General features: G+C 40.9%; 1 protein-coding gene across 1 annotated transcript in view; it reads left to right on the top strand.

Moving 5' to 3' along the window:
* The window catches only part of LOC107179178 (transient receptor potential cation channel subfamily M member 3-like), a 68,754-nt gene that overhangs the window by 42,743 nt on the left and 12,523 nt on the right, over nt 1-13,488 (top strand). The window contains exon 5 of the mRNA XM_015535431.2: nt 5,399-5,473. Within this exon, the coding sequence (XP_015390917.1) occupies nt 5,399-5,473 (75 nt within the window). The remainder of the gene's footprint in view (nt 1-5,398; nt 5,474-13,488) is intronic.

The following is a 13,488-nucleotide window of genomic DNA, read 5'->3' as shown; positions in this document are numbered from 1 at the left end:
GAAAACAAATTCAATGTTTAGAAACCCTATTAGAAAATACTAGTTCAAAAAACAAATGGTAAAGCAAAGCCAATAGTTGTGACAATAACAAAGGGCTAATTTCTATAATAAGCAAAGGGCATCCACAAATCCAAAAAAATTCTATAAGAAAAAGGGCAAAATATATGAACAAGAAGATCACATGAAGAAAGTACAAATACTCAGCCTCACTAGAAAGTAAAGAAATGAAAATGAAGACAATGAAATGTTTTTAACCTATCAGCAAAAAAAAAAAAAAAAAAGTTTGCCAATATCTACTGTCAGTAAGTGTATATAGAAATACTCACTAGTGTGTGTACAAATATGGGCAACCTTATTTGGAAGACAATTTGGCTGCCCCTATTAAATGTTGAATGTGCATACCTTTTGGCCATGTATTTTTACTTCTAAGATTTATTCTATTCGTATTTATTGCAGTATTGTTTACAGTAATAAAATGGAAATAACTCAAAGATTCAGGAATAATTGGCTAATTAAATTATGTTGTAAACATATAGTGAAATACTCTGAAGTTACTATGAATAATGGTCTAGCTCTGTTTGGGCTCATATGCAAAGATATCCAAAGGTATATTTTTTTCTTAAGTTAAAAAGCCCATTGTAAAACAGTACAAGTGTGTGGTTTTGATTACATTTATGTTTATAAAAATTTGAAAGAATATATGTATATGCTTATAAAATACTTGAAAGGACACAGGTGAATAAGTATTAGTTGTAACTTCTAGGCAGTGAAACCTGAGGTGAGGGAGGTAGGATAAGAACTGATATGTTCCACTTATACCTTTGAACACTTGTCAATGTTGTTTTTTTACAATGAGCAAATATAGCTTTTGTAGTGGAAGGGAGTGAGGAAAGGAAGAAAGAGGGAAAGGAAGGGGAGGGGAGGGGAAGAAAGGAAATGAAAGAAAGGAAAGGGCCAGGCACAGGCACAGGGGAAGGGAAGGGAAGAAGGAAAGGGAAAGGAAGAAAGCAGAGAGAGTGAGAGAGGGAAGGAGGGAGGGAAAGAGGGAGAGAAGGAGAGAAGGAGGGAGAGAAGGAGGGGCTGAGGGAAGGATGGGGGAGAGAAGGAGGGAGGAAGAAAACATTTGTCAGTAGTCAGCCTATCCATGTAATGTACGAGTTCAGAACCCTCCTCCCTCAAGTATATATATATCATTCCTGACCTCTGGGTAAGGAGCCAGCATAGCCGCGTTTTCTCTTGCCCACTCAATCTGTTGGCTATCCTTGGCTTCATCTAAGACAAGAGGAAAGAGTCAAGTCAGGAAACCTAAGGGAAGAGGCTGGTTAAGAACATGTTATGGAGAATCATACTGTCCAATCATACATAAGGGATGTGTATAATAATTATGAGACCAATGTAGCAGATTTGATGCTTACATTTGATAGTAGCTGAAATCATAAACAAAATTATCTTCCCTACTTGGAGTTAGTGAATGACAAAAGAGCCGAAATTTATCCCCAATTCTTAGCCATAACCAGACACCCTAGTATAATGGGACTCTCAAAAATGTCATACTTTTATATTTCTACCGTATGTACAATTCAGTAGAGCTGGAATAATTCATTTTCCCTTCCTTATGGTCCTGGCCACCTGCAAAATCCAGCTCCGCTCTCCTGGGGTCCTTGGGAGCTGGAAGGTGGATGGAGCTGGGTCACACAATAGCTCATTCAACAGCTGTTTCATGTTGGATGTTGTCTGTCATGCTCACTGTGGAAAAGTGGCTCCCTCTATATTCTTTGTTCCACTATACCTTTAAGATGCTTCATAGGGAGCCAAAACACAGGCTTAAAGCTCTTCAGCTTTTCAAAATGTAGCAAAATGAGAACTCAAAATATCTGTCATTTAAAATAAGTAGTGATTGTTCTGCTCTATATTTCCCCTTGACAGTATTTCTATCGCTCTACCAGTATTGGCTTGTGCACCTACAACATACCAAGCACTGTAGGGGTTGCAAGATAAATAAGGCATAGTTGTACACTTGAAGAACTTAGAGTTTGACAAATAAGTTAACAATAACTAGTGTTTAATTGAGTGCTAAACACTTTACAAGAAATCATGATTTACTCCTTACGACAACCCTGTGAAGTGAGTACCATTTATTATTCCCAGTGACCAAACAAAACAAAACAAAACAAAACAAAGAAACCTGAAGTAGGAAGAGGTCAACAATAGCCCCAACGTCTGGCTGGTAATAAGAGGCAAACCCAAGAAGTCAGCCTGTGTCAGCCCCCACCACTGTGCTCTTCCTGCTCGGGATACAAAGAGCTGCATTATCATAAGCAGCAAGTGTTAAGTGCCCTTTAAAGACATAAAATACAACAGGAATTCAGATGAAGAGTATTTCTAGGTAGAACATTCAAGGGGGGTATGTGACAGAGATATTTTAAGTAAGATTTTGATGGGTGGAATGTGGGCAATGGATTATAAGTCATGTAGGTGAAAGCTTTCAACCTCCAGAAACTTAGTGCACAGCGTGTGGTCTAATTGAATTTGTTTTACTTTCATTAAATTGTTTATCCTCTCTCTACATTGCATTATTTCAGCTGCAAACATAAACAAGATCTACATGTGAACTGGGGTTAGATTTTTAGGAAATACAAACATCAAAATCATGAGGAAAAGATATATATATTTCATTGTTTCCTTTTTCTAGACATTCCTTGACAGGGGGGAAGTAAAGGTACACTATAGAATAATATATGATAACTGAGACATTATTACATATAGAGAGATATACAGATGGGGCAGGTGTACAGCTACACATGCTCATGAGATTTTGTATAACCATATATATATATATACACACACACACACATTATTATAAATATATATGTATTTATATATATAACATATAAGATATAACATATAAGATATAACATATAAGATATAACATATAAGATATAACATATAATTAATATATAATATATAATATATAATATATAATATATAATATATAATATACAATATATAATATATATAACATATAATGTATAATATATAATATATATATAATATAATATATATATACTTTACAAGAAATCGTGTATCTGTGTGTGTGTGTGTGTGTGTGTGTGTGTGTGTGTGTGTCTGTGTGTATGTGTGTATCTCACCAGGTTCACTGCCTTCATTTTCCAGATGGGAAAGCCCACTTAGAAAAGGTCAGGTGTCCTACCTGTTTTCATACCGTGCATCTGCTGGCACAGATCTTAGCTGAGCTGAGAATGCCACATGCTTAGTCTGCTGCTCAGCATAGTCACTGAGTTAGTTTGGGAAGTACTTTTCATGTATTTAACATAACGTCAGGGGAACTCAAATAAGGCAAAGTTCTCCATGCACCTCAGCCAGGAATGAAAGCAGGTTTCTTGGGGTATCAACCTCATTTGATGCAAAATCCGTGGCCCTTTATTTCCCCATTTCCCCCCTTGAGACCACTTTTTACACCATGCCCGATAGGGTGATCAAGGAAATAATGAGACAATTGGGGTCACCGTCACCAAACGCCACATGTTTAGACATTTCCATTTCCAGCCATGCAACAAATCTTCAACAAATCTGGTTAATCTTCACTAAAATGTTGTTTTAACTTTTGTTCGTTAGGGTTTGGTAACTGGAAGCAAAAAAGAACTACACTGAAAATACCAGCGTGCTCTTCCCTCTGCAGGAAACACATAGCCTGGCCAGTTTTGTAGCTGGTCCCATAAACAAACGCTCGTGCTAAATTTGCCAGGAGGTCTTGTGTTTTTCTCTATCTGGGGCTTTGCTCATAGTATTTAGCAAGCAGTCTAATTGTCATACACAGCAGCAGAGCGGCCTGGGGAGGCATGTGCTCCCCAGCTGAATTTATTTCTCAGGAACATGCTAACTGGTAAGTTTCTGGGAAATACACAGTAGTTACTCTTGGCTTGTTATTTTACAAATTATTAAGAATCCAGAGGAATCCAGAAACCAACTCTTACATTTTGTGTTTCAAGGGATATTTATTTGTCTTACCCCCAGTGAGTACGTTCTTATGACAAGGCACCTCTGCCAGGTTGTGGGCACTGAGGAATCACCAAGCAATGTTCTGTAAAAGTGGATTAAGACCTTACTGTGTCTCTCACACATTGGCTACCCTCTGCCCAACGACTGCCCCCGGTTGAAGCTCCTCTAGGAGTCTGGCTTGATCTTAGGAAGCTGGGGCCTCCATAAATGTTTCCAGGGAAGGAAAAAAGGAGCAGAAACAGAACTGTTGGTGGGATTCTCCTCCGAGGCCTAGATTTGAAATGAGGTACTGGATCATCTCACCCCAGCCTAGCTTGTTTAGTAAATTAACAACTCCAGAGTCTTGATATTACAATTAAATTCACCTCCCAGTTTGGGATAGTATAGACAAATTGGTAAGGAAACCTATTATAATGAAGTGGCTTTGATGACTTTTTCTTTGGATAAATAGGTAGGTAGATATATACATGTATGCACACATGGAAGGAAGGAAGGAAGGAAGGAAGGAAGGAAGGAAGGAAGGAAGGAAGGAAGGAAGGAAGGAAAGGAGGGAGGGAGGGAAGGAAAGGAAAGGAAAGGAAAGGAAAGGAAGGAAGGAAGGAAGGAAGGAAGGAAGGAAGGAAGGAAGGAAGGAAGAAAAAAGGGATATATATGTTATATATATTATATATATACCTATATATACATATGGTTATGTCTGTGTATCTAATTAGTCATTTTCTTGGCAATGAGAGAAAGAAGAAGGAAATGTGGGGATCTTTTCAGTAAATAATATTGTGCATATTGAATGATATGTTGTCATTGGTTTCAATTATTCTTTAAAAAGAAAAGAAATTAAGTACATTAGCCAGTGGAGGGGAAAAAATACTCCTTGTCAAAAGTAGCTAATCACCTGAGAAGAGGACACATATCTCCAAAAACAAGAAAAATTAATGTTTTTAAAAGGAGAGAGGGGGCAATCCAGGTCTTGTGCAGTCTTGGAAAACAGCATCGAAAGATTCATAATTATTATTATCATCATGGTACCAACAGCTAACATTTCTAGAGGATTTACAAGGGCTAAGCACTCAACACGGATTGCCTCACTTAACCCTTTGAGCCCCACAACATTCACCTAGGCTGACACAGAATAATGAGGGATGCTTGCTCCATCCAGCAAAGGGGATGGCTGATTTTAAGAACCCAAACAAGTAGAAGAATGAGAAAATCAGGTATAGGTGCTACAGAGGGCTGTTTGACGCTTTGCAAAAGTCTCAGTGTGCAACTTGGATTGCCATCACATGTATACATTTATAAAGTGGGTGAGTCCGTCTGCTTTAATAAAATGTATATTCAACCATTGGGTTGTAGAAATTTCAAAGATTTTATTTTTTGACAGGATGCCTGCCGTTTTTCTCTCTTGACTCCCGCTTGTTTTATTCATTTTGGGGTAGTTGCCAATTAGACCCAATTGGTAAGTATAATTAATGGACAACATGAATCTCCTCTTAAACCCCAACCAAGAAAATTAACCATAAAACCATTCATTTCCTTTCAAAATTCCTAACGCTCTCTCTCCCTATGACTGCTGTTTATCTCTTTCTAAGACTTCCAACTGCATCCGAGATGATGATGATGATTATTCCCTATTATTTATCATCTTAAAATCCCCCATAAAACAGAGGATAAAGATGAGCATTTCTGGAGGCGCTGGTGTGTTCCAGGCACTAGGCTAGGCGTTTTCTTATATACTGCTCTTAATATATGAGCAGAGATCCTTCAATGCAGAGATCCTTCAAGGTAGGGATTATTATCTTCCTTTTTTACAGTTGATGAAACCGCATTTCAGAGTTACTAAGCCCTTGTTCTAAATCCAGTTAGTGGCACAGCATAGCACAAACCAGGCTGATGTGATTCCCAAATCCTTGCTCTTTTCACCCCACAGAAGGAAGCATTGTTTCACTCAAAAAGGCACTCCCCTAACATCTTGTTACCTTGGAGGGTTTAGGGGTCTTTATTTCATTCAACAACTGTTTGAACACAAGTTCCACATCATACACGGGTTGAACATCAGTTCAGCTGGAATTCTTCAACAGGAGAACTTTGGGCAGAGGACGGTGGTTAGTGGCAAGATGGTGGAGGAATTCACAGGAGCAACGTGAGGAGGAAGTAGGGCAGGGTGATGGCAGGGTGGGGGTGAAGATAAGCAGAGGAGATCCTGATCGTGTACCCATGGCTACAGTCTTTCTTCATGTGACTCGTGGACTTCCCTTTGTCATCCTATGCCTGAGAATATATGAAGGAGGCTGGGAAGGCAAAGGGACGTTCAATTGTCATCACTGGCATCTTTTTTGATCATTGCACCATGTTCAAATGCATTGGGGTAACCATGACATGAAAATTTCCATCACTGAGCCCATAACTGTTCCATGAGACCAATAGCAGTCAATAAGTTAAGGGTCATGGCAGAACTTCATCCAGGGAGACCTGGAAGTAAGAAATAATGAATTTATATTCTCATAGAATGAAAGCCCTGAGTTCAAACCACATGACCTGAAAAGGATGTTAAACTTCCCCTAGGTGGGTTACATGTATATCAGGGACATTTCATTGCCTTCTGTGGATGCTCTAACCTGTTCAGCCCAATTGTTTGGACTTTCTACTACCTGTAGACTCAACAGATCAAGTAAAAGACCATCCAAAATATGTATATCAAATTCATGATCAGTTAACTTTGGACTCTGATGACCTGCCATTTTTCAGACACCCTCAACTGAACGTGTTGTTCGAACTTTTCTCTACTTTTTAAAGAATTTTCCCTCTATAAATCTATAAAAGAATAGATTGTGTGAAAAAGATAATACGGTCTAAACATCTGCCCTCTCTTATCTTTTGCAATGGCCTGATACAAGTTGGCTGTCCCTGAAATGTTTGTCATGCTTGGTACTAAAATGTCACTTTGTCCATCAAGACAATAATGGACTCAAAGGAATAATGTTGGGGGAGTAGATCTCATGTTAGTGAAACCTGTGTCTTCGCAGTCTGCCTAGCTTGTTTATCTGACTCATTTTCCAATCCAGGCTAAGCAAAAAGCTTTCTCTTTTAGCAAAGAGCTCCTTTCTGCATTAGAATGACTTTGTTCAGGGACTGGGGCAGTTCCTGAATGAGTCCAACAGGGGAGCTACCCACCATTCCGATAAGATCTCTTAGGTTCTTTTACATGCAGGAAAGAATGCTGAGAACTCTTTTCAGATTAGAAAGATGTGGATAGCAAATATTTGGCATTTTGGTCTCAATAGTCAGCAAAATCTGCTGTTATTGGTCAGCCCCATAATAGGTTCCTCTCATGATAGCATAGACCCTCTTGATGTGACCCAACCTCTTCCTTATTCCACTGCTAACCAAAAGTCTTTCTATATGTTTTCATCTGTTGTTTCTCTGGTTTCCCCTTCTTTCATAATTCATGGAGACCTTATGTTCCACCCCTTTTAAGCTACTTGCAATTTCCCCGTAAACGACATGATGACATTCCTCATTGGAGGTGTTTTTCTCCTGTATTGACATTTGCTGAAATTCCAACCTCTTCCAATTCTACTTAAGGACAAAAACCTACACTCCAAGCCTCAGCTTGAAAATCTTCTCTTCTATGAAATCTTATAACACACACACACACATGAACGCACGCACACACACACACACACACACACACACACACACACACACATTCTTGTAGGCTCAATTATTTGCCGTATAATCCATGTTCCCACAGCACTCTGTGTAAGCCTCTGTCACAGAACTGCCTCTTTTGGTAAAGCGGTGATCTCTATCTGCCTGCACCGTGCTCCGTCACCTGTAGATTGTGAGCTCCTTGTGAGCAGAGTCTGAGTCTTAGTCATTTTTGTCATCCGGCAAACCTAGCACAGTGCCTGGTATATGCAGGTAGGGGCTCAATAAATTTTTATTGTAAACATCAATAAATGTTTTTCTGGCCTTATTTTTAGCTCTGGTTTCCAGCCCGACATAAAAATGTAATAGACGAGCTTAGATGTTAAAATCTTCAAAGGAAAGACACGTAGTAAAACAGTAACACATAGACAGACTCTGGGCAGATAAATGCATAGGAACATGTACTGGCAAAGACCATCATGAATACTTCTGTCATGGGCATGAAAGTATTTATTCTGGAAATTTGAATCATGATTCTTGTTGAATCATGATTCTTATTAAATCGTTTCCATCTTAGGAACTTAGAGAGTCGAAGGATGTGTATTTTTTGGAGCGGCCAAAGCCATCACGGCTCCATTATTTCCATATACACAGAAAAAGAAGTAAGTATTGATCTTCCCCCACTTATTTAAAGTGATAATTGCCTATGGCTGCTTTTCAGTCTAGATTAGGATCAACCATTCAGTAAAAAATGCATAGCTACCTTTAGGAAGTTAGGCTAACATAAAATAAATGGCAGAACTTGTGCTGACTGGCTGACTGAGTACTTTTCTGCCATAATCAACAATTTTACTGTGGGATATATTTAGAGAGGATAAGGTATCTCACTCTTTAGGGTTCTAAAAGAAAGTGGGCTGAGATTTTAATTTGCTTGAGGTGATTAAGGCCAGGGAATTTGTCACGGGACCCTTCAAAGCCCCTTTCCCAGAATTTAAAATAATTTGCCTATCCCTTCAATAAGTGTTTGAATCATTTCACACCATTGACACTGATGGCTGTAAAAGTGAAATGTATTTCATATAGGCTTGAAGAGTGACCAGAAATAGTGCTCCCAAGATGTCAGCAATAAAATTGTCATAGATTCTAACAGAATAAAAATCTTTTAACCTTGAACCCTTGGCTCAAGATATTAACCTCTGAGGAAAAAAAAAAACAAAAACAGGAGACTAGAGACGTTATTCCGTAATACCGGCCAAATAGGCGAAATTTTTTTTTTCTTTTTTGGCATCCAGAGCTGAAACAAGCAAGCAGCTCTTCCCCTTATTGAACAGGCTGTTCCTGTTCTTTGAGCAGGGTCAGATTTCAAAAGCTGCCTTGAGTTCCACAGGCTGCAGCCCTGTAGGCAAATGCTGAAGTCCTAGATCTCAGGCAGAGGAATCAACAGTTCTTGCTGGCTAATGAGCCTGGGCGTCTTCGCGACCACACGGGGTTCTGTGGGCAATTCCTGCTGGAATGAGGGAGGATGAAAAAACAGGTGTGCCTTTGCTAACACGGGGGACTGAGGATTGAAGAGTCAGCTCTTCTGGTCATCAAACAAATCTGAGCTGAACCTTTCCTCATTAGCCACATTTCTTCCACCCAGAGGGAGAACACAGGAAGTGAGTTCTGACTCGGGTGCACATCAGAATTTATTAGGAAATCGTGGCGGGGGGGAGGGGGGATTCTGAAAGAAGTAACAACTAACGTGGCCAGCCTGCACCATCAGGAGATTGGGGACAAGTAGAAAGTTCTCTTCTCCCTTGTATTTCCGTTCTTAGATTCTGTTTGCAGGTCCGTGCATGGAGCAGGATTTGTTTGGTCCTGTCAACTTACTTGTTCCCATTATTCAGGTAATAAGAACCGTTACAGTGAGTATGAATTATGGTTCATAAACTTAGGTAGGTAGGAAATGTTGCATAATAAAAATTTTCCTTAAATCAAATAAATCCAATTCTAAGCTCCCTTTCCATCTAGTTTTGGTGAATTCAATCTCAGTTTTTATGATGTCTCTCTTTCCCTCCCACTCCTCCTGATGTCCTCCCTCTGACCCCTCCCCTTCTCCCCTTCCTTTCCCATCTTCTCCCCCTCTCAGCTGCTCTCTCTCTCTCTCTCTCTCTCAGGTATAGTGTACCTGGGAAATTGGGAAGAGGCCTCTTATTTTCCCTCAGCCAAGGTAACCATTGGTACTGGAACTGCCCAAGTCTGCATGGTCCCCCACCCCACCGCCCCCACCCCCAGGCCAGGCAGAAGGTTCTGGTGCTCCAGTGCTGAGCGCAGCACCAGGGTGCACTGCATAGCAGTCCCCTTCAGGCCAGGTGTCTGTGCTCATCCCACCCTCCTGGAGCTTGCATTTGGGTTGAAGGAAACCAAAAATAAGTAAAATATGTAGTGTATTGGGTAGGAATAAGTGTCAGGGAGAGAAGGAAGGCAGAGAGGCCAAAAAGGGGAGTGTAAGGAGGAGGTTGCAGTTTTAAATAGAGTGGTGGAGAAGGCCTCACTGGAAAGGGGACACTTGAGTGAAGACTTTAGGAAGTGAGGGAGCAGAGTATGTGACATATTGGGGACAACCATTGCTGGCAGAAGGAATGGCAGTGAAAAGGCACTGAGGCAGGAATGTGGGCTACATGATCGGAGAACATCAGGAGGAGCCTGTGTGGCCATGTGGAAGGAAAGGGAGGAGAGGAGTAGGAGAGGAGTCCAGGGAAGGAATGAGGGCCAGATCCAATGAGGAGGGTAAGAACTTTGACTTCTACACTTGCCCTGTGTGCAATAGTAGCTTGCAGAGTTTTGAGCAAAGGAAGAAGTGTTCTTGTATGTTTCAACAGTATCACCCCACCTACTGAGTTGAGTAGCCTACATAGGGAGCAGGTGTGAAAGCAGAAACAGAAGTGAAGAGACCATGGCAAGAATCCAGACAAAAGCTGGCAGTGCTTAGACTAGGTGTACAATTCAGGCTATAATTTGAAGGCAGAGCAAGCAAGATTTACCATTAAATTTGATCCAAGGTGTGAGAGGGACAGATGAATCCAAGGTGACTCCCAGTTTGGGGGACTGACCAGCTAGAAGAATGTACTGCCATGTATTCAGATGGGGAAGACTGGGGAGGAGGGTAGAAGGTAGAGACAATATCAGGAGCTTACCTTTGGTTGCGTCTTATCTGAGCTATCCCATGGCACTGAGGCCATGTCGAGAGGAGCAAGGTTGGGCAAGACTGAAGCTCAGTGCAGATAGTGGTCTGGAGATATAAACAGGGAAGTCGCCCGTGTCTGGCCAGTGTACAAAACCATGTGAGTGGGTGAGATCATCCAGGGAGTGAGTGAGGAGAGGAGACAAGGAAACAGCAGAGGACCAAGAACTGAATCAGTCCTTCTACCAGAGGTCAGGGAGGTGAGAAGGCACCAGCAGTGATGAAGAAGGAGGAGCTAGTGAAGTAAGGAGAGGGAGCTTCTGGAATCCAAATGGAGAGCATATTTCCAAGAGGAAGCCATGGCCAACTGTGTAAATGCTTTTGATGGGTCAAGTAAGATGAAACCTGCGAACTGACCATCGGGATATTGCAAGTCCCTTCTCCCTGTCTCATCCCATCCCATGTCTACCCATCAGAGACACTTGCCTTGTCTTCTTTCTCTTTAAGACATTAATGAGCTTAGGTTTTTAACAAAAGCCATTCAGAGAGCTCATCTTCAGGCCAGCAATGCCAACTTTCCCTGAGAAAAGACAGCCCAGTGGGCCCTTTTGGAAATAAGGAGAAGGAAAAATAAATGGAAAACAAAATATGAATTAGTAACTCAGTAAATGATCCTGTTAGACAGAAAATACATTATTTGCTTTTAGGCCACATACCAAGTAGAGGATATATTCAATATAGGTAAATAATTTTCAGCAGTACAGTGAATCCCCTACTGAAATAGGATGAAGTGGGAAGCTATTCATTTTTAAAGAGTTGGTTCTAGGGGATGAACTAGGGGAACTGGTTCTAGGGGAAGAAGAGCACATAACTTCCAGTAAGGGCAATGCTACATCAATCACATACAACTGAACTGGATGTCACCGCTTGGCTTACACAGCTTTCCAGCTTGGTTAGCTTCTCATTGATCATAGATGTACTCAAGCTTGGCAGACTAACAGATGTTGCTTCATAGGAATCATTTTTATCACAGTAGTTAGACCCAAAGGTTGGCAAACTACAGCCCATGGGCCAAATCCAGCCTGCCATCTGTCTTTGTAAATAAAGCTTTATTGGAACACGGCCATGTCCATGCTCATTCTTTCATGTACCATCTATGGCTGCCTTCAACCAACAGTGACATAGTTGAGGACTTACAGCAGAGGTTGTCTGTCCTGCAAACCTGAAAATACTTACTATCTGGCCTTTTGCAGAAAAAGTTTGCAGACTCCTGATTTAGATTTGTTCCAGGGAACAAATCATGGATGTTTCAGTCCTACTCCATGGGCTCTCATCTTAATTTACTGCAAGGGACACATCTTAAGATTCCACTTCTTTTCATAGTTGGAAGTCTCCTCTACTTATCGCTTAATGCTGGGGCAGCGGTTCTGGTCCATTGGGCCACTGGCAATAGCATCACCTGGGAACTTGTTAGAAATGCACATTCTCAAGTCCCATTTTAGACCTACTTGTCAGAAGCCCCGGGAAGGTGTGCAACAGGGTGTTCTCAAACTGCTCCCCAGGAAATTCTGATACATGCTAAACTCAAGAGCCGTGTGCTACAGCAGACTCTGATCAGAAGAGCTGAGACCTTGACATGGGCATTTCTGCACACCCCTTCCAATGATAGTTTTCAATGCACAAACTAGGTCTTTGCACATTAGAATTAGGGTTTTGAGAACAGTCCTTAGATTGCCACTTTCTTATATATAACGTTAGGAGAGCCCATCTTCTAGAATGATGGTATTAGCACTTATTATTGCAGTCAAATGGTTCTTGGTGGCAGAGTAGGAATAAGCCAAGTGTCTGTTTTCACATGAACATGACAGAGTAGGATAATGACTGAGTGATTAAGGACCCAAAGTACCATTGGATGCCCTTGGGCCATGACTGTCTGCTGATTCCTCATTGTGGCCTCCAGTATGTTTAAGTGATAGAATGTAAGGAGGCATTTACTTAGAGAAAAGTAGAAGGGATTTATTTTCAGCACCATCAAGGATATGCTAGAATGAGAAAAACTTTAAATCAGTATTCTCCCCCTACAGGATTTATGCAGGTGCTGCTGTGTTATAGTTGCTGTTTTCCTTTGCTTAATGATCTAATCCCTCCCTGGAGCTTCATCCTTTTGAGTACCTAAGGGAAGGAATATCTCTGATAATGAATAGCTGTGGTTTAGATGGAGCTGGAAACCTGCTCCCAGGGAATCAGAGAGGGGTAGCAGTGAGTGTTGGCCTTATTAAGCCAGGAAGAGATGCAAAAAGGGAACAGTGAACAAACTCAGGCCCCTTTCTAAATATCTGACGTTGCCATCCATTTTTAAAATTTTTCAGAAATGAATTTGGAACTCTGAGGCATGAGAGAGAGATAGAGCGACCATTGTACTGGTTTGTCCAGGACTAGATCTGGTTTATACTAGTCATCCCAGCATAACTATTAATGACTGACAACCCTTTCATTTGCAAAAGTGTCCTGGTATTTGTATGATAAAACAAATGGTCACCCTAGTGAGAGACGACCCAGTAAGAGTGCAAATAGTGTAGACCCAGTTTCGATACTCAGTTTACTCTCTGTGCCTCAGTTTATTTAAGTGTAAACTGAGATTTAAAATCTTTCTATCA

Source organism: Panthera tigris, chromosome D4 (genome assembly GCF_018350195.1).
Source record: "Panthera tigris isolate Pti1 chromosome D4, P.tigris_Pti1_mat1.1, whole genome shotgun sequence".
Classification (NCBI taxonomy): domain Eukaryota; kingdom Metazoa; phylum Chordata; class Mammalia; order Carnivora; family Felidae; genus Panthera; species Panthera tigris.
This window is presented reverse-complemented; position numbering and strand designations above follow the sequence as displayed.